We start from the raw sequence: 27,543 nt of genomic DNA on the forward strand, positions 1-27,543 counted from the left end.
TGAAGTGGCAGGAGAGCATTTTATTTAAAATTTTGTCATGACATGGTGTTATGACAGAAATTTGTCAAAGTGCTTTATTAAAGAGTATTAAGAGTAAAGAGTATGAGTATATGTGTCAAATTAATGAAGATTTTGGTGAGTTCCAGGTGTATTTGTCCTGACATCCTGACGTTGTCTCTCAATAATTGAAACCTATAATAGTTTGCACTAACTTAGCACCAGGAAAGTCCATTGTTACAATACCAAACCGCTTCCTCTGACCGACATAGCCTGTCAGATATCCATGCAGGCGGGGGTTTATTAGCCGGGCCAGGGAATTGGGATGTGCAAGGATACTGGCACCGCTGCTGTAGGTGAGGAACATTCGGTTTTTGTTACCAACCGCAGCCGCCTCCAGATGAGTGGAGACACTTTTCCATTTCTTCTCCACTTCCCCCGGCTGCAGAGAGGACACCTGGGGCGAGAAAAAGTTTTTATCAGTACAGTTTCAAAAATGTGGTGAGGGAGCAAAAACTCACGATGGATTTTTAAAGAAGATGAAGATTATACTCTGGAAACTAAATATAAAGAGTTTCAGGATCTCAGTATGTCTGTTTTCCGGAACCCTTTGAAAAGATTATTTAATGTAATATTTTGTCTCCTACCACATTGCCCTTTTTCCTGGGCTTGGTACATGTGCACTTTTATTTTCCAGCAGTTGATTTTAAAAAGTAATAGATTTTTTTCTTCTTCTTTTGGTTATATGAACATGAAAACACTAAACATTAAAACTGTCTTGGAAGCATAGAAGCTAACCTTCATGGCAGATTCTGACTTTTAATCTTGAAAATCCATCATAAAAATATTACATAAAAAAAAAAAAACTATGATAAACTAAGAAAATAGTGAAATAATAAATTTCAATATATATATAGTTAAATTATGTATAGTATCATGTTCAATAGTTTGGGATCTGTAAGATTTTATGGTTTTGAAATGAAACTCTTATGCTCACTAAGGCTGCATTTATTTGATTAAGAATAGAGTAAAAATAGTAGTAATATTGTGAAATATTATTACAATTTCAAGTAACTGTTTTTCTATTTGAATATATATCAAAATATAATTTATTCCTGTGATTATGAAGCTGCATTTTCAGCTACCATTACTCCAATCTTCAGTGTCACATGATCCTTCAGAAATCTTTCTATATGTGGATTTGCTACTCAAGAAACATTTATCATTATTATTATTATTATTATTATTATTATTGTTGTTGTTGTTGTTGTTAATTAGTGATTTTAAGCATTAATGTTGAAATATATATATATATATATATATATATATATATATATATATATATATATATAACCATGATACATTTGTTTTGTTATATGAATTTTTATAAACATTACTTGAGATATGAAAACATGATGTGTGAATAAATTAAAGAAAAAATAATGATATCACTTTGAATATTTTTTTGTCATTTCCAATCAAGTATTTTATAAAATTATTCTATATATATAAAAATATATATTTATGTATGTATGTATGTATTAAATATTAAAAAATATTAAAGTATCCTAAATGCACAAAGAATGTCTAAGCAACTGTCAGCAATTTTATTCCAAAAGTGTTTAAAATGCATTTCCATTAGCATCATTTATGAATTTCAAAGGTGGAAATCACATTTTTTGGATCAGTAAAAGTATGAAAGTATATTTTAAGGGAGAGTATTTTCTCCACATGCTCACAAAAATAAACAAGCTGAAAAGTCCCTCCCATATTCACAAACCCATCAATTTGTCCTTACCTTCCAGTCATCTGCTATGTCCAGTGAGTTGTAGCGTATTCCCAAGTCAGGGCCGGTGAAGTCTTGCAGTACAATCAGCTTTCCTCGTGCCTCCCCCATGCTGGGCATCTCATGACTGTGCCACAGCAGGTCCCAGTGAGCGTACTCATTAATATAGCGCACCACTGCACCATAAATATTCTGCGTGTTGCTCAACTCCTCTTTCAGCCTCATCAACACCGTTTCAGAAGGAAACTCTCTTAGGAAAGCCACCACATCCATTAACACGTCCCCAAAGTGAGCGTACTGATATGAGATGCCATGGTGGATGGTCAAGTTGCCTTTAGCATGCCGAACACGGATATCCAGAAAGCGGATGCCAGCGCGCAGCTGGAGGGCAAGGGACCAGGAGTTGCATTCTGCAAGTGAGCCACCATACAAAGCCATGGTGTTGTGTGTACCGGGCATTGTCACATCTGATAGGGAGTAGACGTCAGGGATGGTGGCCATCCAGGAAGGGTTCAGGATCTCAGGCGTGGAGGTGTCATCATAGTCAGGGGTCTGGATGGCCCTGTATCCTGAGACGGTCGCACTATGAGGTCAAACAGAGGTCAGTTCATCATCAGACAAAGAATGCGTCCTTACCTGTGTTGCTAAAAAGATACAAGATTACTGCGAAAGCACTCATGCTTATCTATAATGGATGGATATAATGAAATTAGATAATTGGTTCATTTGCTCCTGATAATACCAGATAGACAAAAAGAAACAGATCCATTTGGCCAGTCTGAGATAAAAGCACTTGTTAAAATAATGGATAAGAGATGGAAGACTTTTCTTTTCAGTGAAATGGATTTTGCTTTACTGTAAATGGAATAAGAACTGTAATTTGGCATATACAATACTATGAAAGAGGTTTTGGAATTATGGGTATTAAGAACCTCACCCCAGCAAAATGCCCATCACCATTAGCTGCAAAATGCGTCCTCTGGTGCTTTCCATAATGAGCCTTTTCAGTGGCCACTGATCCTTTACTATAAAGATAATAATTAGAATAATTCAATTAGAACTAATAGGAGTTCAATTAGACATTTATGATAGATTTCTTCTTCTTCTTCTTTTTTTTTTTTTTTTTTTGTGGAACGACATTATCCTGCATAAAAACCAGATATCTGGTCATTATTTTATGGGGTCCAAAAGTCTGTTTCTGTATGCCTACAAGAAAAGTTCTAATAATCAATATCACAAACATATTAATTTCTTAGTTATTTAGAGTCTGAAATATTTCTGCAATGTAAAGTTTTGTTGTTGTTGTTTGTTTGTTTTGTTTATTGTTATTTTACAAGGAAATATTATTTCATTCCGTCTGCTTCAAAATGTCACATGTAATTCAATATGTAACTTGTTATTTCTTAGCAACTGTGAAATTTACTAGCAATTTCTGAGTGAAAGTTGTTTTCAGTGTGATTCATTTTATGTATTTTATTTGTTTTTTATGGTTTTTCAGGTTTAAACTGAAAAGCATTCCAGATTTCCAGACTTCTGGACTCCACAGTATTTGTATGCTGGATTTGTTACACTGCAAATAGCAAAACTAAAACCTCCTAACATACTTTGTGTTAGTAAATACAACTTTAATATGCAAATTCATCTCAATCCCAGCTGGAGAAGTCATCTCTTACCGCGTAAGTTGGGTTTGCCGGTGAACCTAAAGAGGTCTGTGATGCAGATGCACAAAGAACCAACTAGGCAGTGTCAGGTTAGCTGAAAAGACTGCTGTTGTTTTTGTACCTATTTTTTTTTTCTTTTTTTCAGTGAGTGCACAGTTCTGGCTTGAGCTTGTTGGAGGCACCAATACAAACTGACCCTTTTGTTTGAGGGGTCATTGTGTCTATTAATAGTGTACAGTAAAACGCTGACTCAATGAGAACAGACAAAATGCTCCACACTGAACTCAGTTGCCCTGCATGTCAAATGACGTTTCAAAGATAATATTTTAAAATCTTCAGTACACTACTTTAAGATTGCCTTAAAGTTTTATTTTTTGTTGTTGTTGTTATTGTTTTACTATATACTCAATATATTTATATGTTTATTAATGAGCAAACATAAAGAAAAGGATGGCAGAAATAGAAAAGTTCTATATGGAATAAAATAGCTGAAATAAAATAAAACACCCTGCAGGTGTATAATGTATATCTGTATATTAAAGATACATTATCTCCCAGAATAAACATCTGGGTTTAGTGTGAATAAACATAAGCCTAAACGTACGATAAACATGGTCAAAGTTACCTTTTTTCCCCAGGGTTTATGGGGAAATATAAGTTTACATTTTCTGTGAGCTATCTAGAGTTCTTTTTTTTTTTTCCCAGGGGTGCAGTAAAAAAGTTCACTTACTTCCAGAGCTAACATCTTTGAAGTTGTGTGTACAGTACAGCGTCAAACCTTGGAAAGTGAGTTTAATTTTCTGAAAAACAAAACAGCCTTAGCATTAGCATACTGCATTTGTTATTTGAATGTACAAGTATAATTTGTTTTCCACCGAGTTGCTGTCTTTAATCTTGCCATGTACCATGGATTGTTTTATGTCCAACCAGAAAATGCCCCTAAAGGGAATATGAGATACTGCAGGAGGGAAAATTATTTTTTAATGCTTTTGCATTGGTGCGCAAAACTTTTGCTAAGTTTCTTATAAGAAGGCAAAACTTTGTGAGTGAACACAAAAGCATCGATATATGATTTTCACTCCCATCTATTTTTATTGCTATTGCATTGTACTTCACAATAGAAAAACTATTTTCAAGTTTAAAAGCTCAAATGCAGTTAACAGTGAAACACTATAATAATGCCCAGCATGACGTTATCTATGCATCTCACTTCTGCTTCTTCTATTCCCATCAGCTAGTTACTTCATCCCCCACGCTCCCTGAGCAATATATTCTGAATAAATAATAAACATATTTAATTCAAATGAAAATGTGCCTTGTTTCCCCTTTAATCCTAATGTATTCTCTGTAATTGTGCTTCTATTAGCTTTGCTTGTATGCAGTGGCATATTTTAGGCCATTAAGCATTTAACAAAGCAAATCTTAATACACTGATTTTGACTTTACCTGAGTAAACAATATTCAACACAGTCTATGCCAATCCGCTTTTGTTGTACAATATAAAGTTGTGTTTTGATATTTCAACAAATATCACCTCTACAAAGTCTTTAGTATTTCTTTTTAAAATCCAAACTGGACACCAATTATGAAAACATAATACAGGCCATGAAAGCTGCGTGTTTTATAACAAATGCTGATAATCAATTTTACTTCATTTAGTGCTTTTCTAAATGAACAGACTTGAGCTTTCCTTGTTTATCTCTCCCGTCCCCACATTCTCTCTATCTGTTTCTCATTAGTGTCTGTGGTGACAGGATGTGTATTTTGATGCTTTGTGTCCTTTGTTTCCTTTTGTCTGTTGTGTAGTTACAGGGAAACAGTCGTTTTCTATTGGTTGATGATTCTAATCTGTGTCTTTCTACAGAAATTACAAGTTCAAAGTGTAGCTGTCTTTCAGTGTCTTTGGTCTCCACGTACAATCCTTTAAACAACCTTTGTTAAAACTTGATTTTACTGTTCTCTCCATCGCTCTCTTTGCTAAACCATACATGGTGCAAAATGAGTAATTTTCAGTTCATATTGTATGAACACTGAGGGAGGGAATTGTGAGACTGACAGCAGTAAAAAAGATAAAAATGTTATAAATACTCACCAGTCGCCAGTCGTTGAGAGGTGAAGTCAGTGACATCTGTCAAAATCTGCTGATTTTATTTATTTTTAATTAATTTTTTGTTTTAATAATTTACATTTTTAATTTTTTAATTTAAATATTTAAATTTTAGTTAAAATTATTAGTATTTTTTAAATATGTCTATAGTTTTTATTAATATTTCAATTTTAGTTTTTATTGCTTTAGATTTTACATTAAAATGAAAATGTTATTATTTAAAAAAAAATATATATATTTCAAATAATAGTTTTTTTTTTTTTTTTTTTTTTTTTTTTTCAGTTTACTATAATAGCACTGCTTTAAGAACCTATAATAATGCTGACAAGTCAATAAAAAAATTAAAACATATAAAGCATATCTTTGGCCTTTTGAACTTAAAATAATCTTCCCAAATAGGACAAATGTGGGATTTTCAGATGGTGATTTTATGTCGGTTTATGTTTATTAAAGTTATTAAATCAGTTTGAATCTTATCTAACATCCTGTTGTTATCCTGTTCTCCTTTTAGGCCTGCTTAAGCATCAGGGCATCACATGCTCTAGCTCTCCTTGCCTTTTCATCTTTTGTCTTTCCAAACATAAGACTTTGAGGGCAAGTATCAGATTATATTTCAGCACACAAAGAGTTGCATTTGTTCCTTGCATATCCATTATGAAAAACAAGCATGTTTAAATTTGGGTCCTGATCTCAAAATACTGAAGCACCTGAGTTCAGCCAGGTGTGATGCAGGCAGGTTCTTGTATCTCAGCTCCAAAAGCAATAGCGCTAGCAACAACAAGATCATAGGTTCAACACATTCTGATAAAAATGCACCTGTAATGAACTATAAGTCACTTTAGATATCAAAACCCTGCAAAATGTAAATGATATGCACTGGCATAAATGCACATACATTATAGCAGAAAAATTATGGTCTGTGCTAATCAGACAAACCTTGATCATTTTGGTTTTCATTTACATATATGCATTTAGCAGATGCTTTTATTCAATAGAGAAGCATAAGTAATTTGTGACAGAGCCAGCAATATTTGCAGTATAAAATGGAACATTTCTGAGATTGGAAACAAATTAAAGCAGAGGAGAAATGCATAGAAGTTTCCCAACCAGCAATTCCAACATTGCAGCCAGTGGCATGAGTTTAGGGCGGGGGATGTGATGGGGACTGTTTGGGAAACCAGTTTGAAGCCATTATATTTACAGTTACATGTTGTGACACTAGTAGTGCATAAATTACACGTTTTACCTTTAAAAAAAGGTCCAAGACTCCAAAGGTCTTCACTGGTATCCATGACCCCTATCATGGTGCATCATGTGAACATCTGTGCTGGTGCCACTTTGCTCCACCCTTCCATTCAGCCTTGGGCGATGCATCTACAACAGTGAGAATCCCCCATCGCCTCGTTATCTCGCACTCAGCATCTCTGTGATGTACTCACCTGTGCGCCGCACAGACTACAGGACGAACGAGGGGGGAGGGTGTGAGAGGAGAGGAGATGTCGGAAAATATAAGACGCTGACAGCAGCAGCAGAGCTTTTCAAATGGAATTGTTTATAGAAGTTTGTGAAAGACAGAGTGAGGGAGAGAGAGAGAAGAGAGAGAGAGAGAGAGAGAGAGAGAGAGAGAGAGAGAGGAGATGATAATGACCAGATGTCAGACTGAAATCTAATACACTTAATGTATTGAAGCTTCATGCTGAGTTGTGCTTGTAGCTCACACTGTGGAATTAGAGATTTGACATGCATTTGCAAGCGATGTGAGACATCTACATCATAGTGATACATAAGATATAATACAGTAGGAATACACCAGGATGCATTCCACTGGCTTATAAGTTATTAAAAACCTGTGCGGTTTGAATGCCTGGTGTCAAGAGATATTTATAAAATCACAAGAGTGTTATTATTTTACAGTTACATTTGTGTATATAAGCATTTTGGTAAAAATAAATCAAAAGCACCAGCCACTCATAATTTTTACATGAAACTCCCAAAAGAAACGTCTTTACAGTACATCAAGAAATTAAGTGTATGAGCTCAAGAAACAACTACAGCAGCAAAAGAGAGAGCTTGTACAATAAATAATAATAATAAAAAACTTTATAAAAACTATTTACAAAAAAAGATGCCAAAGAGATACATCTGCACATGTACAGTATAATTAAATGTACAAGTATAATTAATGATAATTAGGTACCATAATTACCAGAATATTGTAAAGTTTGCTATTACATCTATATGCAATATAATTTGGGGTCAGTAAGACTTATTATTATTTTTATTTATTTTTTTGTGTTAAAGAAATAAATTAAATACTATCATCCAGCAAAGATGCGTTAAATTAACCAAAAGTTCAAAAGAACAGCATTTATTTGGAACAGAAATCATTTGAAACATTATATTTGTCAAAAAATCCAGAAAAAATGCCTTACGTTTTTCACAAGAATATTACACAGAACACCTGATTTCAACAATAAATGATAATAAAAATGTTTCTTGAGCAAAAAATCAGTATATTAGATTTCTGACACTGAGGACTAGAGAAAAGGCTGCTGAAAAATTCAGCTTTGCCATCACAGAAATAAATTACATTAAAAGGTTATTTTAAATAGTAATATTTCACAATATTACTGTTTACTGTATTTTTCTTAAAATAAATCCTTGGTGAGCATAAGAGACTTCTTACTAACCCAAATGATACTTTTGAATGCTAGTGTACAGTATATGTATTAGTATTACTTATTAATTAGTGTATATTAGTATAATTTTTATATATTTCATTATCTCAAGTGATTAAAGATGCATTTTATCAGAATGTGTTCCCTGGGAATGGAACTCATGACCTTGGCGTTACCAGCACTATCTTCATAAACATCTTAATTAGGTGTGTAAATGACCATTCAAAATATTTTTCCCTAAATAGTACATTTCAGGTCCATATTCATTGTCAGAAGTAAAACAAGTGCAGCAGAGCGATGTCTCCATTCGAGCTGGAATTGAAAAAAAACGAGCTGGAATTGAAGTAAAGCCTGGAAGCCTTTTTGAAGTATGACTTTGCCCTCTCTATCAATGATTACACTCACAATAGCTGGAGATCTCCTCCACCCTCACCTTGTTCTTAAAGCCACTCCATGTCTCTGTTATCTCTCAGCTTAGCTACTGTAACTCATCCATGTAAGTATGCAGCCCATCAGACACCATCCACCTCTCCCCCTCGACACAATCCCAGAAACGCACGCACACCTCCCACCCAAGCAGAGGTGGTCTCTGAGGAGGCCCTGACTGGCTGGTTCTCAGAGAGACACGCTCTACCAGCCTCACCAGGATGCCAGGAAGACCCACTGAAGTTAAGTCGGCATGCCTCAGCACCCGTCCTCTCAGTTTTTCCTCCCAGCCAAGATCCCAGAGTCACTGCCTGACCGTGGCTGTGTGGATGTAGACCATGCTTCAAGGTTCCGGTGACACTGGCCATATTTCAGTGTCGAACCCTCATAACCAATTATGGCTCTCAATCTCGAGTGCTAAATGACCCTTGTAATGTCAGTGGAGATAGAGCCAGAGTCATCTCTCAATTTCTGCTGCCCTCGCTGACTGACAGAGAGGAGTGATATCACGGCATTCGGGGAGTCTCGATTCAGCAGGAAACCTGGTGACCTTTCCACGTTCCTGACAAGAGGACTTTGCTGCCCTTTTGTGAAAATGCTAATTCCAAGTGTTTGCCTTATAAAAGCAGTTCCTCTGGGACAGGCCCAGCATGTCAGATAGAGGCAGGAGCAAAGCCCAGTGCCAAGTGAGGTCGGCTGTCTGATTGGTGCTCATCGTGAAGTGTGTTTGTGTACTTCTGGCCTTATTTACATGTTTGCTTCTGCAGTAATATTTACAGCACTGTCTGAGTTTGACCTTTTAGTTAGAAACGGTTTGTGATAATCAAATGCAAATGGTTTAATTCACAAGATAAAAATTTGGAAATAAGATACAAAAAAGGTTAATGACTGAAATTCAATAGTCCAAATATTGCTTTTCATCTTAAAAACAGGTCAGTGAAAAGGTCCAAAAACAATTTAATATATGCTTACTGCATACTACATAACAAAAATAATCAAAATGATCAAAAGATAAATTAAAATTATATTACTGAGAAAATACTGGCATGCCAGCCTCAATGTTAAAATGATATTAATAGTAATAATAAAAATAGAAAGACATTTTGATGTTACTTTACTTGATTTTATTTTACCTTAATCTCATGATGTTATTTTATATTGTTATTTTATTCTTATAATCTTTGATTTTTCTCTTTTTTATTTTAATGAGAAACTAAAATGGTGTGATGGTGGATGTCAAGCCATTTTTGATCAAAAGTGGCAGTACACTGTCTCAAAAAAAAAATATATGTTTCTATTTCATGAATAAATACTGTTCTTTTGGACTTTCTATTCTTCCTATTCATCTAGTAAAAAATAAATAAATAAATAATTGTGTGTATGTGGGGGGGGGGGTGTTTTGTTTGTTTGTTTTCCTCCTCTTAAGTGCTTTCCAGTCATAGTCATCATGATCTATCATTGTTTGACAAGAGCTGCATAAAGGTTCCCCCAAAAATTTTTCTTTTTTGTTCCTCTAAAAGAATTACGTCATTCAGGTTTAAAACAACATGAGGGCAAGTAAACAGATTTCGTTTTCTAGAACTATCATACTAAATGTGCATAGATATTGACCTCAGTGTTTCATTGTTTTTTTTTTTGTTTGTTTTTTGCTTTTTAAATGCGTTTCTGATCAAACATTTGCATTTTTATCCAGTAATGGATTCTGTTTATATTTGCCCCGAGGGCACCATTAAGCCTGCTGGATCTTTTTGCAATCCACCATCATCAGCATTAATAAAGGACAGAAGACGGTTTTAAACAAAGGAGAGACATTACTGTCACTGTTTATTCATCGCCAATCCAGGGCTGATGTGACAGATGTGATACACAACGCAATTATCATAATGGAGGACTGAGCACCAGCTCTCGTTGCACAAGGACCTCTTCACAGGCCAATCAATAGAATGGTACAACTCGGCTCACTGGAAAACATCATCCTCCTCTGTGTCATCGAGCGCTCCTTGTAGTAATAAGCAGCCGTTGTGAGGCTTTTGAAACCACTGCATAACCCACTCTGTTAAATTAAACAGATTTTGTTTTCTCAATGTGTCACTATGACAACGCTGAGTGTTGAGGTATCTATTACGATTTGCGTTGGAAACGGTTCGTATTTGCCAACTGCACAAGTGAACCTCTCCACTATTCACCTCTCCTCTGCTTTTTCTCCATCTCTCTATCTCTCAGATAAAGCCGAGGTAAGCGGTCTCAACAGAAGCACTTTCCCTGTGTCCAACCTCAATCAAAAACTCATTAAACCCAAACAAACACCAAATTCTCAACTGAATTGTTCTAGGTTTCTCTGCTGGGCCGGTTTCTCTCACATTACTTCTTTACCAAGCAGAACTGTTTATCCCTGGCTGTTTATGTGATTAAGGTCTGAGCCCTTATGTCTTTCGCGTTTTCATTTGGCTCCAGAGCCGCCATGGCAGAAACACTGTTGTAGATTTGGATGACCCACGTTCTGATTAGCCATTGATTTCCCATAAGGCTAGAGTGACACTCCTACAGATCAGAGCTCTGCTAATAAGCAACGTAAGCAATAGAGGAAGTGCAATGAAGGCAAAGATAAAGCCACACAATTTCAGCACAAGAAGCATTAAAGCTGTGGGAGATGTGAGGGTTTAAAAAAGAAAAAAAACTGGGAATTGACAGTTTGCAAATTCAGGATGGATACAGAATGTGGCTTTATAATTACAGAAAGACAGATCTCACGCCTCAAGCCAGTGTAATCAATATGATGGATCACAACAGCGTTTGGCCTAAATGCTGCTTATGCTAGTGGCCATTTCTAGACTTTCATCTGTACTTGGGCACAGGCCCCCCATCAAAAAAAGCCCATATGTTGATATTTGATTTTTCTTTTTTTTTATACTGTTAATATAATTGGATATTAATTGTCTTTACCTACAGACAGTCATTCACAAGCTGTACACACAATAAGGAGCTGCTTTTTCATTGACAAATGACTTCTGCAAGTTTTGTTTACTACAATGGGCTGAAGGTAAATATAGATCTCTTCCAGAGCTCTTTTTGTTTTCTGTCTTACAAAACATCCCCATAATTCTATTTGAGAATTTGTCCGGCTGACAGAAAACACACACAATTTGATTCCTAAAATGAGAAAATGATTCTTATGTTGTTATACTATAATCACAACGGTATTTCAATAGGCTTCGTGTCCGAGTAAAAAAGGGTCTAGCAACACCCCAGGTCAGAATCATGCTTTCAAGGGGAAATACCCTGACTCATCTTCTTTAAATTTACCACCTAGGTCCCTTAGTATGTGAAAAATTAACCTCCCTTGTTTCACATGACATGTCACTGAATGAAGCTACAGTATGCATTACAAAATGTGTGTTTCTGGATGAATCCTCATGCGGTAGCACAAATTCATTACATTGCAACTTTCCTGCTGCACTAACAAGTGTGCAAATGTCAGTAATTCACTCAGGAAAACACACAAGCTCTGTTATGTGACTAATCTGATATTTAGTCATGTCAAAACATTACACCAACCAAATTGCTGCTTTTCTCACCACCAGAAGCGTCACGCCCATTCAAGCGCACCCCCTCAGATTTATGAGCAAAGAAACACAGAAATATATACACATAAATATTTGGCAAAACTTTATATTTGCCATTGGATTTACCATTTAGTACTGAAAAATAGATGGACTCTTTTTTGCTGAGATTGTCACAGTGCATTGTGGGATTGCCTTATCAACAAAGAATATATATGCAATCCTGCCTCAGCCAAAATAAGGTATCTCAAAAGCATATCTAATGTTTAAAAATTGTGTTTAGGTAAGCAGTACACACTCGGTTTTGAAACACAGCCTAAAGTCACAATCTGATTCTAAAATTTTAACAAAACTCCCGGGAGAGACATGGCTCGGGAAGCTGGACAATCTCAACAGGTGGGCTGTGGCTTACTTTTCTGATGCAATAGCTGAGCAGTTTTAATAATGAAGCCATGAGATATTACACCATAAAATCTGTGCGGTTCCACAATGGCAGAATTGGATCAGCCACACAGCCTGAAGCTGATGTTTGTTTCTGCACTAGAATCAGGTTAAAAAATTGACTCACGCATAGCATCTCACTACTCTGACATGCTTCCTTAGGCCTGGACAGTTGGATAGCTCCTGCTGCTTTCTCAAACACAGCTGTCTACCAGAATGAAAGAGAGATTTAAATGGAGGTGGACATCATGGCTCTGTTCCAAAATCTAGTGAGCTGCCGATGTAGACTAAGCATTGCACTTTTGGTCAAATTCTAAGCCTGACATGATTTTCAAGTCTCTTGCCTTCTAAAGCATCATTTATTTAAGCAAAATTCAGTACAACAGTAACATTGTGAAATATTATTACAATTTAAAAGAACTATATAAGTATAAGAGACTTCTTTCAAAAACATTTTTAAAATATCTTAATTTTTGAAACCTTTGACTGGTAGTGTAAGTACAAGTAATTACGCATGATCTTCCTACCTGATGATAGGGGATATACATTTCTATCAGACTTTTAACTAGCCACACACACATACGCACACATAAATGACCCTGCTAGACCTAATGTAGACTTTTAGGCAATTATTCAGACAGCTAATTAGGTCATTTGCCTCCTTTAGGCCCCGACAGTGCAGAGATATGAGACGCTACAGACTGACCCACTGACCCTCCTGCCCCAAAGCTCAACAACAGAATCCATGATTGGTCCAGTGCTTACCTCAGTGGTGGATGTGCCACCCACAGAAAACTCCTGAGGTGGTCGCCAGTCTCTAGAGTTCGCTATAAATATCGGGAAGCTTATAGAATCTTTTGGAACTGTGGAGTGAGATCTAATACTCATATTGTGCCGTTAAACATTCGATTTGGTATGTGCTAGATAAATCAATTAATAATTTTTCTTTGGTCCAAGGAGCTTATGAAATCAATACTGACCTTAATTCCCGCTGTTGTTGTTGTTTTAATATTTTGTTTAATATCTATAAGTTTTTTAGCAAATTTCAGTGGCATAAACTGTGGTAAAATCTACTTAAATTTGAAACATAATATTGAACAAAGTGAGTGACTAAATATTACTTAAGAACCTCAAAGAATAAGTTTTACTTGCAAATCTAATGCACTGGCACTTAAAATAACCTAAAACATTTAAATTAAAAATGTAAATGGATGCTGACGTATAATACATGGTACACGCATACACAAAAACACATCACAAAACTAATAATGTCCAGAATACTGATAATGTCTGACAATGTCCAAAACTGATAATGACATGTTTGTTTGAATGTTTGTTTAATATGTGAAATATATATTTTTTTTTCTATAGGCCAAGTTTAGGAAACCTACACTTGCTGCACAAAACACAATAACGGTAACAATTTCTGTACTTTAACACAAACAGTAGAAAGAGGAATGCCATGGTCATAGGTTTGATTCCCAGGCAAAGCAAGGACAAAAAATATATATATACCATCTCTTTGGATAAAAGCTTCTGACAAATGCATAAATGTAATTGTAATGTAAATCATTGAGGAAAAACTGTAATTCAGGCATAGAAAAAAACAAGTTACTGAATTTGACAACAAAATGAAAGGGGTCATATGATGTGTTTTCCTTTCTCTTTGGAGTGTTGTTGTCAGCACTTGTTGTTTGTTGTTTCTCCGATCACAAATGCAGACATGGTTTTATGTTTACGCGGCACAACGCAACTCGTAAAAACACAGTATAAGTCATTATAATCCGTAATTATGTCCCCACTGGATGCAACAAATGGCTCATTTGTAATGGGCTTTGTTGTTTTAGTCTTGTCACGGTGGTTCTGATCAGGACATGCATCACAGTATGACAAGGGACGTAACATTTCGGTTACACACTTAAGGCATTCGGCCAATCACAAAGCACTGGATAGTTGGCCAATCAGAGCACACCTCGCTTTTCAGCAGATTGTAAAAAACGACGCGTTTCAGAAAGGCGGGGCATAGTGGAGAAACAATAATGTACAGTATGTGGAAAATAATGTGTTTTTTGAACCTTAAACCACATAAACACATTTCATTACACCAAATATACTAAATAATGTTCTTTTTAGCAACATCATATGACCCCTTTAACAATAACAACAGTGCAAATAAACCTGGCAGACACTGAAAATATGCAACCTTATTAATTATTCATGCCCCAGTGCATACTGAACTCATAAATATATAGATTTTAAAACCCTAAGCAATACTTATTTGCAGTTTGTGCTTGAACTAGCTTACTGACAGAAGTAAAACAGACTGTGAATGTCATTTCATCTTGGCTTCAAATCACAATAGCCCAAATGGCTGCCATTCCTTGTCGATAATGAGGTGTTACACAAGTATACAGGATAAAAGAGGCTGGTGACCCTGCAGTATGAACATTCACATACAATACAAGCACACACACACATACACCCACACTGATTGAGTCAGTAGGGGGCAACCTGCTATGCCCACCTCAATCAGCACCTATTGAATTCTCCTCCTTTCAGGAAGGGCGGATGAGTTGCCCTTCGCACAATGTGTTGGCGTAACTGAAGGTAATTCTTGAAAACACACCCAAATGACCACACACGCAAAGTGAATAAATGGGGTTTCTAGTTTACCCAAACTCAGACACTAATATCATCGCTCAGACTTATAAAAAGAAAGAAAACTTATTGTCCAAGGGAACACATCTTCCACATAAAGCAAACTCTCTCTGTGATCGCCCATGTGACATTTCATCTATTCTCCCTCAGGGTTCTGTTGATCTGTTGTGTTACCTCTGCTTCTTACACAGGAGTCTTTCTCTCCCCACCTTCTGCCTTCATCTATCCATACCAGGGAAAAAGGTCAACCACACCATTATTTTATCCTGAACCTTTGTCATAACATTTATACTGACGGCAAAAAATATCTACCAAAGTGAAATATGAAGGGAGGGCAAACAATAAGAAAGCAGTATTGGTTAAGGCCAACTTAAGCTTTAAAGCTGAAGCTAAAGAGTTCAAACACTCACTGTGCTGTCTGGCAATTGCTTTGAAACACTGAATATAATTGAAAAGCAGGTTTGATTTTTTTTTTTTTATTATTGAAAATAAAATACTGAAAAAGCTTATAAAGTTATATTTTGTCAGTACAACATCTAATCAGAGTTCAGTACGGGTGGTATTTGGCCTTGGCCCAGTGAGAGAGAGCTGGCATTGAAAAATTTACGTTCATTGATCTTGTACATTCATTTTATCCCTTGCAAAAGTAAATGTTCGGGTTTTATGTGATGCATAGTACATATGCAAATTCTGCTGATTTTGTAATAAACAAAAAAAATGCACAAATGAATGCACAACGTCAGTAAAAATGTATTGAAAACTTCAATTCAATCAGTAATGTTTTTCAATGATTTTAAGCAAAAGTGTGTTTAAATTTTAAAAAAGTGAGTTACTAATTTGCTTTACTTTTTCTTCATGTATAGAAAATATGAAACCAAACAGAAAACTTGAAATTTAAATGAAAATTGTAAATATTTCCAGCAAACATAAAAATGCATTACTAATAATAAAGAAATATTTATTATTTTGTGGTGTGGCCAGTAAAAATGTTAGCAGTGCTAATTGATTAATTAATTGAAAAAAATAAATATTAAATAACAACTGAGGAAAAAAAATCATTATCGAGCCCTGCCATAATAGTATTGAACCGCATTGAATAGTACAAAATTTTTTTCATGATTATTGTGACAGATATACATAACTTTGGTTCAGATTTTATAGAATGATTAAAAATGACCCAAAATCACTTCACAAGACTTTTCAAAGCAGCTTTACAGAAAATGTATGTCAGCTAAATCAGCTAAATAGTTTTTTTTCTTTTTAATAATACAAATAACTTTTTTCCACTATTAAGACCTTTAATGCAATGCAAAGGTTTATTTGGATGTTAAAGGTTCTTCATGAAACTGCTGATGCCAATAAAGAACCTTTAAGAGTGTACATACAAAGTATTTTAAAAATCATATTACTTTTATTTACAGCAATAATTTTGAGGGCCCAAGGACATATACAGAAGTAGTAAACAGAGAGCAGATAACTTTAGTTAAGGTTCACATATTGTGCTGCTCTGAATCAATGAAAAATCACTTGAAAATAAATGATTTTGGTCTTTTGGTCTGAAATCTACAGAGGACATTTTCCTTTGAGTCTTCACATCTTCCTGAGCAGACAAATCAACATTAGTGCACTGTAGTACAATAGTGTGAACTTATCAATCAGTGAGAGTCGTTAGTCACCCTCAAACACATCTCAGACTAAATGCTGAGCCAAGTTCAGCAAAGTCAGACTAGGCTGGTGTCTGAGACGAGGCCAGAATCAAACATCTTTAAATCCTTTAGGACTACTCTGCTTATCTTATCAAAGCATGCAGGCAAAAGGAGCAAACTCATTGTAAGAGATAACGAAAGAGGTAAAGAAAAAAACAAAGACATACCAGGAAAAAAAAAGAAAAAAAAGGATGACCACCCATGGATTCATTTGGAGTCTTACTTAATTACTTCCTTAATCAATTGCACTTGTTGCTGCTTGATCAGTAGAGACGGCTGGTATATATGGCCATTTAATTGACCTGCATGTTGACTGTGCATTTGTTTTGCTGTACACAACGAAACAGTATGGCTTGAGAGGGAAGCTGGGAAAAAGACACAGCACCATGTGAACTCCATAATAAAGCAGATTTGGAGTGTTGCTTATTCGAGGGTCTGTAACAATGGTCATAGAAATACTAAGAAATACAGAAAAAGTGTTACAAAAATTAATATCCACCTCCAATTAGATCCAGATTGATCACAGTTAAGACCTGTCAACTGTTACCTAGCGTCTACACCAATAATCTATAGGTGAAACTATGAAGACCTGTAAAAAACTAAAAATAAATAAATAATAAATAAAAAAAGAGTGAACACAAGCAATATACACACAAGCTGGCTAAACAAGCAACATGTGGCAACTATCAGGTCAGGAAAATGAACAATAAAGATGCCAAAAAAGAATAAACTATTTGTTGAAGTTTAGCATCTGGTGCAAATGTGATGCTGAACATTGTAGTGTAACAAATTCAGTCAATTAAGGCAAATTTATATAATGGAGTTCTGTAATTTACCCAACAATTGCCAATATATTTAGCCATGTATTTTTATATATGCTGTTAAAAGTGGAACTTAGAAAATTTGAGATCTTATTACGGCAATATTTTTCTGTAATTCTACTTATATTTACTGAAACTTAAAAGTTATTTTCTTGTTAATTATTTTCTTAACAAAAAGAAATATGCAGTGTAAAAATTATACAGCTACAATGTAACATTTTTTTTTCTGGAAAATGATTGCATAACAAATATGATGAAAAACAGAAGTTGTGATTGTCTTTTCTTCCCTGTTGTGACATATCTAAGTGAAATAGCTTTTCAAATGAAAATAAATAAATAAATAAAAATAAAAATGTAGGACAGGTCCTGATTTAATTAATCGGAAAAATTGACTGGATCGTTGTCATATGGTAATTGTTTTTCTTTGCTGTGTTTTGATTTTGATTTCATGATGGCTTTAATGTTGAGCTCAAACAAACCATCTCTAACACTGCTATATAGATAGTTTTTATATCCTAGCCTACTCATGACCATACTAAAATGCAGTCAATCAAAAAAAGAAAAATCTGGAAAAAAAAAATTGTGTTTGACTGTGGAAATATTAGTAGAGTAAGCATTATACAACCCCCATGCAGATGCGGTCCTCATTAAAAGTGTTTAAGAACTCTTCAATTAAAATGAGGCTGTTTTAATGTGTCAACATTGCCCTTCAGTCTCTCTGAAATATACAAACACCCTTTACACCTATTTGCAGCCTTGGATACGCCAATCCAAACACTTTTATATCTCTCTGGTTTCTCCAAAATCTTCAATACCAGATTTTGTAAGTGCATTTATTCTTGGCCTTGCCATCTTATGCACTGGCACTTCTGACCATTGAAAAATTACTTCCCATTGTACTGCATCATCATTTTTGCCTCAGTCATCTCATACTGAATAATCTGAGCAACCTGCCAAAGATGGAGATTCATTTTGGCTTCTTTACTTATTCTTCTTTACCTTATTTGGTTTTACAGATGCAGTCTATTCCTTCACCTCTCCTTTTACTCACCCTTGTCATCCATCTTTGTAATTAAATTTTTAATATCTTGCTACATATTTCTTTTTCACTCCATGCTCTTAATCAGTCTTTAAGTCATGCCACTGCACAATATTGCCAACGATTTGCCTGGCAGATGCCTTTATCCAAGGCCTCTGTTTCCACAATCACATTAGCCATTAGTACAGCTGGGGAGGCAATGGAGCAAATCAGGTTAAGTAGCTGCTCAAGGGTACAAACAGTGGAGGCCCACCTGGAGTTCAGTCCTGCCTGACTCACTTAAAAGTACACATACTTACACACTTGTGCATTTACATGCTTAGATATGCAAACTCATGCACACACACATTTGCTAACTCATATCAGACTGGCTGAGTGAGAAAGTGGTTGAAAAATGAACAGTAGATAGAGAGAGAAAGTGGAATGAATGTAATTATAGCTGGAAAGGTGGCACTGTCAGTTCAGGTTTATACACTTATGTAACCCTGAACATGATGAAGTGAAGTAAAGAAAGAAAAACCCTTTTGTCTATAGCATTTCAGCTGCACTGAATAGTTATCTTAGTTTCTCTCAAACAGCACTCTTCAAAGGTCAACACAAAGTTCAGCACCATGGAAAGTAAAGGAAATTTCAGGACCACGGACAGCTCTCTAATCTAGCTCAGAGCAGATGAATTGGATGAATCCTGTATTAAGAGACACTTGCTGTCTGTTCAGGCTGCATACTTCACAGATTGAAAACTCAGTCTCTAGATGTACAAGGCCCTCCAAAAATGCATTAGATAAAAGTTACATTTTGGACAATGTCAACAACATAAGTCCCTTATAATCATTTGCCATGAATGCATTAAAGAAACTGACACTGAAGACTGACCAACAATAATGATTTATTTTTAATTACACCTTAAAGAATAGTTCACTCAAAAATAATTTTTTTCTTTTTGAGTGTATTCACCCTCAGGCCATCCAAGATGTAAATGAGTTTGTTTGTTCAGCGGAACAGATTTGGAGAAATTTAATATTACATCACTTGCTCACCAATGTCGTCAGAATGAAAGTACGTCACGTGTCACATACATACATGTCACAGTCAGATTATAACACCTAAATACTGAATTACATTGCCCCAGGGTTCCCCCACACCTTTATAACTTAACTGATTGATTGACAGAACATTGCACCAATCAGAACACAGTTTAGAAATGGCTTATAAATAGCTCCCATATTTTTCTCCTGAATATGTTCCAAATTCATTAATTTTTCTATTTCTATTTTATTATTTTAATAAAACATTATAAATATGTTTAATAAAATATGTCACTAGCCAATGCAAAGTCATAAAATCAGAATTTGTCATTATATCAGTATTTATGCTAAAATATAATCCAAAACCAAACTTTGCTTAGGGCAGGAGTGGTCAACCTCAGTCATGGAGAGCCACAGGCTGCATCCAAAACCTAGCGGACTTGCTGCCTTATCAGGCAATGACTTTGCAGGCTGCGCACAATGGCACCTCATGCCACTGATTTTGGACATGCTTATGTGGCAGCATAATGGTTCAATGATCTACAGTGAAATAGAATGAGCTTTGGTGATAGCTAAGCGAATGATTAATTATTATAATACTGATTTCTCACTAGAAATAACATCAAGCGTTGGTCAGAAACATACATTTACACACAAACTGACCACCAAAAGCAACTTTTGTAAGACATCTTTATTTTTTTAGCTCAACCATATCAGAATGGAATGCACAGGATTGTGGGATATCAAAGACTGCGAAGGATACATCTATGCTGCCTTCAAAAATTGACCAGATGAAGGTATCTCAGGAGGCAGGAAGTGAAGTTAACTTTGGATTCGAACGTGCCTTGATGCCTTCCTACCTTGAAATGTGTCCTACGAAGGCAGCATTTCCTGGTTTTCGGACACAGCCAGTGTCCTGCAGAGTTCAGCTCCTCCAATCCTAATTAAAAACACCTGAACAAGCTAATCTAGGTCTGAGGGTTACTAGAAAGCTACAGGCAGGTGTGTTTTTATCAAGGTTGGAACATAACTCTTACCACCCCATGGTGGACACTGTATGTGCAATAATGTGAAATTGTTTCAAAAAAAGTCTGTAATTATCATTATTATCAGATGATAACATCATCAGAAGTTCAAGGAAAAATGCTTTTCATATTTAACCTACTGTCAAGTAAATGTAAGCAAGTAGGTGATATTCTTTGTGTTGTGTGTGCAAACATAAACTGCTCATAATAGGCTTGCTAAACCAGCAAACAGAAAAAAACTATTTTTAAACAACATCTCTTTCACTGACTAAAAGTGACTTTGCTTTTTTTAATTCAAGTCTGTTGCATATACAAACTATAGATTGTAACAATAAATAAATAATTTCAATAGTAAGACGACGCAAATAAAATTTGTGACCAAGATTGAAATGTTCAGATAAGTGGTGTGACAGCAGACGGGGAGAATATGGGAGGAAGAATTAATTAGTTGGCACAGAAAATGAGATGGATGATAGACGGGTAATGGAGGGGACGGAGAACAGAGAACAGAACGCACCCGTCTCTGTGTGATCTCACATGCCCTGTGAATAAAAACCTTGGGAAAAGCAATTAAACACCAAACACGGATACATGACTGCAGTTAGTCACATTGATGATAATGTATTATCTGGATAATCAATAATGTGCCCATTGTAGGGCTACTCATGAATTAATCACAACCAACACTCGAAAGCAAACAGAAACAGCCCAGTTTTACTAATGTCTCCCGCTGCCTAGCAACGTCTCAGCAACATGCACATCAGCACATCGCCATCACTCAAAATCCCAGCCAAAAGTATGTATCTGATTTCAGAAGACACATAAAAGACATGTAAACATGCACATGGCAAACATAATTCTGATGGCATATAAAAGGACAGCTTACTTTTTATCAGTAGATACAAAACCATTTGAAGGGTCAGACTCAGAGCAGACATTCCTCTAAACACACGTTTGATAGAAACTTTGATTTCGGAACAAGACGATAATGTGAGAGTCTTGAGATAAAAGATATGGCTACGGCAAGTGAAACTGTTTAATACTGCATGAGAAATGGACTCTGGAGGGAGGGGGAAAAAATGTGATTGACAACAGAGGCAATTGACATGGCATACTATGCACAGACATGTGCAAGGACGGTAGATACAGCGAGTTAAAAAAGTGATAGTTCTCCCTCTCTCTCATCCCCTTTCCTGCTGTCACCACAGCAACTTGCCTGGAGGGGACACAAGAGAGGCAGCATCCCTGACAAAAACAACAGAGAAGGGGAGCAGGGATTGAAAGAGTGAGAACACAGGAAAGGAAGAAAGAAAGAAAAGCAGAGAGGGGAAGAGTGATGCTGGGAATGACAATAGGTCAATATAGAGAGACGAGAGAAAGAGGATAGACCAATTAGTCATACATCATTGGTTCGTTTTCAAATGCAGAAACCTAGAGATTTAAAGACACTGCATAAAGTGCACAGAAATTACAATTTCGGTTTGATGGCAATAACTTTTGGTGAAGTCCAAATCTATAATACTGTATATTAAAGTAGGCCTTCACAATGTATACACATGAGCATTTATGTATGTCTTTGCTACCTAATCAGTAAAAGACTGAAACAAAAGTTTGGAATAAGTATTTTTTTATTTTTATGTTTTTGGTTAATGCAGTAAAAACAATAATATTATGAAATATTGTAATTTAAAAGAACTGTTTTCTATTTGAGTACATTTTAAAATGTAATTTATTCTTGTGATATCATTCCATTATGCTGATTTGGGGCTCAGTTGGTGTCGGTTTTTTTTTGTGCTGATTTGTTGATAATGTTTTTTATTAATTTTTGTTGGTTATAAATTGTTTTTGATGGTTTATGTTTTTATATAATTTATTTGAAACAGAAATCATGTTGTAGCATTATAAATGCCTTTACTATTTGATGAATTTATCCATCCTTGTTGAATTAAAGTATTAATTTCAATTATTTATTTATTTTTTTCACCCTAAAATTTTGAATGGTAGTGCATCATGGTTAAAAATATTAAGCAGCACAACTGTTTTCAACATTTATAATAATAAGAAATGTTTCTTGAGCAGCAAAATTAGAATGATTCCTGAATGATCATGTGACACTGATAAAAGAGTTAATTATTACAACGTATTTATTCACATTTTTCGTCCAGTAGTGTAGGTGCATCCCAATTTGCATACTTTTGCACTATTCTATGCCATTTTGTAGTATAAATAGTATGAGTTCACACTGAAAATTCCAACAAAATTGCACTTCAAATACTTAGATGATGCATTGTTATTTAACTGAAAAGAAAAAAATATGGCGTGGAATGATGGACACTTCATGCACCTAACGGTCACATTTAATATTGTGGAGGTGAAGGACTGGCTATCACACACCAATGCTGGGTGGCAAACTACCCGTCTAAATGTCATACACTAAACAGTATAGTACATAGTGCACACTTCAAGTGCATATATGGCACACAACTAGCATTTTTGTTTGCAGGTACCTCCTAAGGAAACAAAAGGGCTTTTCACATTTTTTATATTTTACCCTAATAATAATGTCCAGGTAATCCTGGATTATCGTTTCACAATGCACACTGCATACTAACAATTAATACTCCATATTCATAATCTGATGCTTCACACTGTACATTCTATTTGTGGTCTCATCAACAACCATGATTGGATAAATAAAGTGTGAAAAGCTCTAGACAGACTTCCAAGTTACTGTACTGTAACATTGTGTCTAAATGATCTAACAACAAATTCAAATGAGATTTAACCAAGAAAATATTTAATGAGTACAATACCCATTTCTCAGTAGAAACGGAATCATAAATTAAAAATGTACATATAACTTAATTTTCTTCTAGCAGTCACCTCAACAGATCAGTTTTATTCTTCAAACCACTGGAAATCATATACAATATCATAGGCAATGAAGGTGCATTCTGTCTTCAAAAACCAACCAGGGGTGCATTTCCCAAAAACAACTATGGTCGCAAGTTCCATCAAGTTCAATGTAACTTGTAACCATAGTTAGCTAACATTGCTTTTAGGAAACACACCCCAGGTTAAGGTACTGTTTATCTTAGTAGAGTTTTAAAGTGATACTCTACCCCAAAATGAACATTTTGCCATTAATCACTTACCCCCATGTCATTCCAAACCCGTAAAAGCTCCGTTAAATGTATGAAAGTCATCTTCAGAATACTCCATCTGCCATCAGATGTGCAATCTGGGTTATATGAAGCGACGGGAACACTTTTTATAAACGAAAAAAAAAAAAAAAAAAAAAAAAAAATGACTTTTTTCAATAATTCCTTTGTCAACGGTATGCTAGGGCTGTGCAATTAATCGCATTCGACTGTCATGCGCATCTCGTCAGTAAAGCTGGTCCCGTGATTAGTATTAAATCACCATCACCTGCTTTCAGATTGAGCGGCTTTCACTACATAGAGCCGTAGTACACTGTACTACACTGTTATTTACTTGGCAGTCTATGGGACAGTCTCAAGCCTCCAGGTTTTCATCCAAAATATCTTAAATTGTGTTCCAAACACGAACGGAGCTTTTACGGGTTTGGAACGACATGGGGGTAAATGATTAATGACAAAATTTTCATTTTGGGGTGGAGTATCCCTTTAAGCCAACATTGGATCTGAATGCACATCCACACCTTCAAAATCATACAAATAATGCCTTGATTACACCTCTTCTATGATGAATGCGAAAATAAATAAATAAATAAATAAATAAATAAATAATAATAAAAATTGTATATGAAGGATGAATTTTAACTACTCTCAAGCTGACGATTTAGCGTCCCACTCTTTTGTGCAAACATCAGTCATACTTTTGAATAAGTTCCTATAACCCTTCTTGGGTCCTTTTAAATTGTGTTTATTTGAAATGGAGCTGTTTTGTATGTTTTATGTATGTGTTTGTTAACTTATGTATTGGCTGCTATGAGTCCAAGACAGATTTCCCTAATTGGGACAATATATCATAACCAAACTATGAAATGAAATGTCATTTTGATATTTTCTTGTGGGACTTAAAATAAATAAATAATAAAGGTTTTGGTGGTGTAACTTTCCAGGAATAACAAATAGAAATAATAATAATAATAATAATAATAATAATAATAATAATAATAATAATAATAAAGCAGTGATCCAGATTGCTTTTAAAATATTGATAATAATTTGAAAATGTGTCATGTAACCAAATCAAGTTTGTAGAAAATGGTAAATAATGCATTAAACTATCATGGATACAAATACTTCATTTCTAAGAAACTGGCACACTTTAAACCAGATTTTTCAAAGATTCATTCTTTTTATCATCTCAGATCATCATTTGTCATTGACCCATATCCACACTCTGACTAGAAATGTAGTGGGGGAGAAAAGCTAAAAAAGGGGCAACATTAACTCACAATATTGATAACAGCTCTACCAAACAAGTTAAACAACCCAGAATTATTTACGTTTATTAAATTTATACGTGTCTTAGGTGAGTGGGCGGTGGGGGCGTGGCCACTACTCAGGCAACCGCAACATGTCAATCATATTCTGTGGCGGGAGCAGAAACGAGTGTCAGTGAGATCGCCTATGATTGCCTTACTTTTCCTATTACTGTTTGACATCGTGTGTGCGTTTGGACAAGACCACAGTAAACGCAAAGACGAGCTCACAAAAGCTCACAGAAGTTCATTGACCGCAATATATGGCTGTGTATACTGACAAAATCGTCTTTTACACTTACTAAGTCGGTTTATTGTTTTTTTTTTCCTCCAGTCGACGCCAGTCACCTAACCAAAGAGACACCTGCCGCCGACGACGCAGGCTACCCTCTCTCTTTTGTAATATCGACAATCCATCGACAGTTTTTCGTACCATTTTTCTTCTTTTGTGGAGGATTTTGTCTCAGAAAGGAATTAATCAGTAACTTGTTTTAGCAAATTCCAACAGACCTGCTCAGGATGCCTTGGATGAGCGTCTGTCTGCCATGGAGTTGCATTCGGGAAAGCGCGAAGCTCTGTGACTGAACAAACTAGCCGTACTGCGGCACGGCTTCGCGAAATAAACGCTTTGCGGCTGTCTGTCCACTTGCTGAGTCGCAGGAATGTTGTAAAAACCGCTAGTTTCGCGTGGGACTGGGGGACTGAGAGTCGAAGAAGGCGAAGAGACCACAGCAGGTGCACGTGAACGCAGGAATATTATCATGGCTTTCGCGGCGGTTTCCCTCTACCTCCTCGCGCTCGCCTGGACGAACTTGCGCCCGGTCCACGGGAACAACCGTCACGCCGTGTACTGGAACAGCTCAAACATCCAGTAAGTGGGTGCATAAGTTTTCTACAGCGGATATGGGGAGATTTAGCTCCCGTACGACGGTTAACGCGTAGAGAACGAGGGAGAAAAGACCGGTGAATCTCACGGATGCATGTCCGGGCCATATTTCACCAGAAAAATCACAAGAAAAAAATTAGAAATTGTTTTTTCTTCCTTTTTTTCTTCTTAAAGCTATTTAAGCACATTTAGGATTTTGTGTTATATTACATTATTTTAATGGCAATTAAGCACATTTTCATCCAAGATTCTAACGTAAATTGCCCGTTTTCACGCCATTTATTTTTCAAAATGATAATAATAATAATACAAATCAAACAAATTATTTATGTATATACATTTTGGGGTGATGAATAACCCGAATAACACGTTCTTGACAGCTGGATTCACCTGAGAGTTTTGATTTAGGGGCCAATTGTCTGGACACGTGCTGCACATTTCGACTCTGAGGAAGAAGTTGATGAAGTGGCTCCTGATTGAGACATGTTTGCTTCAGCCTCCAGATTGATTTATTTCTTTTGCTGTCACAGGACTTGATTGTGTGTTGACAGGTGATAATTCACATTACCTGACAGACCAGACTGGATAGCTAAATAATCTGTGAGGAAAATCTGTGTGCTTTTCTTCACTTTTTTTAATATATCTCGGCATACATCTTCTCTTGTCTAGAAGAGCTTCTATACTGTTGCCTTTCTTCAGTTTAATTTCTTTTGTCTGTAATTACATGAACTGTGGTGGTGATGAATGAGAAGCCATGTGCCTTTAGTGTTATTATCTTAAGATTAATCACATTTATCTCTCCTCTGATAAAAGGGAGGGTGAGCAGCTCCTCCCTTCTCCCTCACCCCCGACTATTTGTATTCATCTCATCCACTTATCTCCTGGCTATATTCTGCTTACCCGTTCTCCTCTCTGTATCGCTTTCAGTGGTCCTTTTTTGCTATATTTCCCTCTTTCATCTTGCAATTGATATGCATCACTGTATGTGATGGAAATGTTACTCATATTCAAACTGAGGGTCAGAGTATGTTGCATGAATGTCAGCGAGCATTGCACTCCAAACATGGCTTTAGCATTACTCAAAAGCCTCTGGAGCAAACTATGGGCCCAACAAGCACCAGCTGCAGCAGCAATTAAGTGTGTAAGAGAGTTTGTGTGTGTGTGTTTGTGTGTAGAAATGATGAGAAGAGAGCCTCATTAATACCCAGGTCCTCATTATCTTAACCACAGCATCTTCAAAGTGCAAAGCAGTCACA

At 35.8% G+C, this 27,543-nt stretch overlaps 2 protein-coding genes across 3 annotated transcripts in view; one reads left to right on the forward strand and one right to left on the reverse strand.

The window, feature by feature from the left end:
• On the reverse strand, positions 1-27,359 carry LOC122148800 (1-phosphatidylinositol phosphodiesterase-like). 2 transcript variants are annotated; one of them, XM_042776370.1, is made up of 5 exons: positions 27,188-27,359; positions 4,175-4,244; positions 2,721-2,808; positions 1,796-2,366; positions 1-454 (listed from the first exon to the last, which is right to left on the reverse strand). In XM_042776370.1, exons 1-5 carry the CDS (start codon positions 27,350-27,352, stop codon positions 179-181), a joined length of 1,170 nt encoding a protein of 389 aa, XP_042632304.1. In that variant the 5' UTR covers positions 27,353-27,359; the 3' UTR covers positions 1-178. The 2 variants fall into 2 exon arrangements, with proteins under 2 accessions (XP_042632304.1, XP_042632305.1); XM_042776371.1 differs by lacking the exons at positions 4,175-4,244; positions 27,188-27,359 and adding an exon at positions 3,457-3,595.
• Positions 25,510-27,543, forward strand: part of efna3a (ephrin-A3a) — an 89,186-nt gene continuing 87,152 nt past the window's right edge. Inside the window, exon 1 of the mRNA XM_042776372.1 lies at positions 25,510-26,272. Coding sequence (XP_042632306.1) covers positions 26,163-26,272 — 110 coding nt within the window. The 5' untranslated portion in view covers positions 25,510-26,162. The remainder of the gene's footprint in view (positions 26,273-27,543) is intronic.

Source organism: Cyprinus carpio, chromosome A19 (genome assembly GCF_018340385.1).
Source record: "Cyprinus carpio isolate SPL01 chromosome A19, ASM1834038v1, whole genome shotgun sequence".
Taxonomy (NCBI): Eukaryota; Metazoa; Chordata; class Actinopteri; order Cypriniformes; family Cyprinidae; genus Cyprinus; species Cyprinus carpio.

Coding starts and splice junctions, on each gene's coding strand:
- LOC122148800 (XM_042776370.1), bottom strand. CDS start 27,352: ATGTTTGGAGTGCAATGCTCGCTGACATTCATGCAACATACTCTGACC. Junction 2,367..2,720: donor GTGATGGGCATTTTGCTGGG/GTGAGGTTCTTA, acceptor TTGACCTCATAG/TGCGACCGTCTCAGGATACA. Junction 455..1,795: donor ACATAGCAGATGACTGGAAG/GTAAGGACAAAT, acceptor TTCTCGCCCCAG/GTGTCCTCTCTGCAGCCGGG.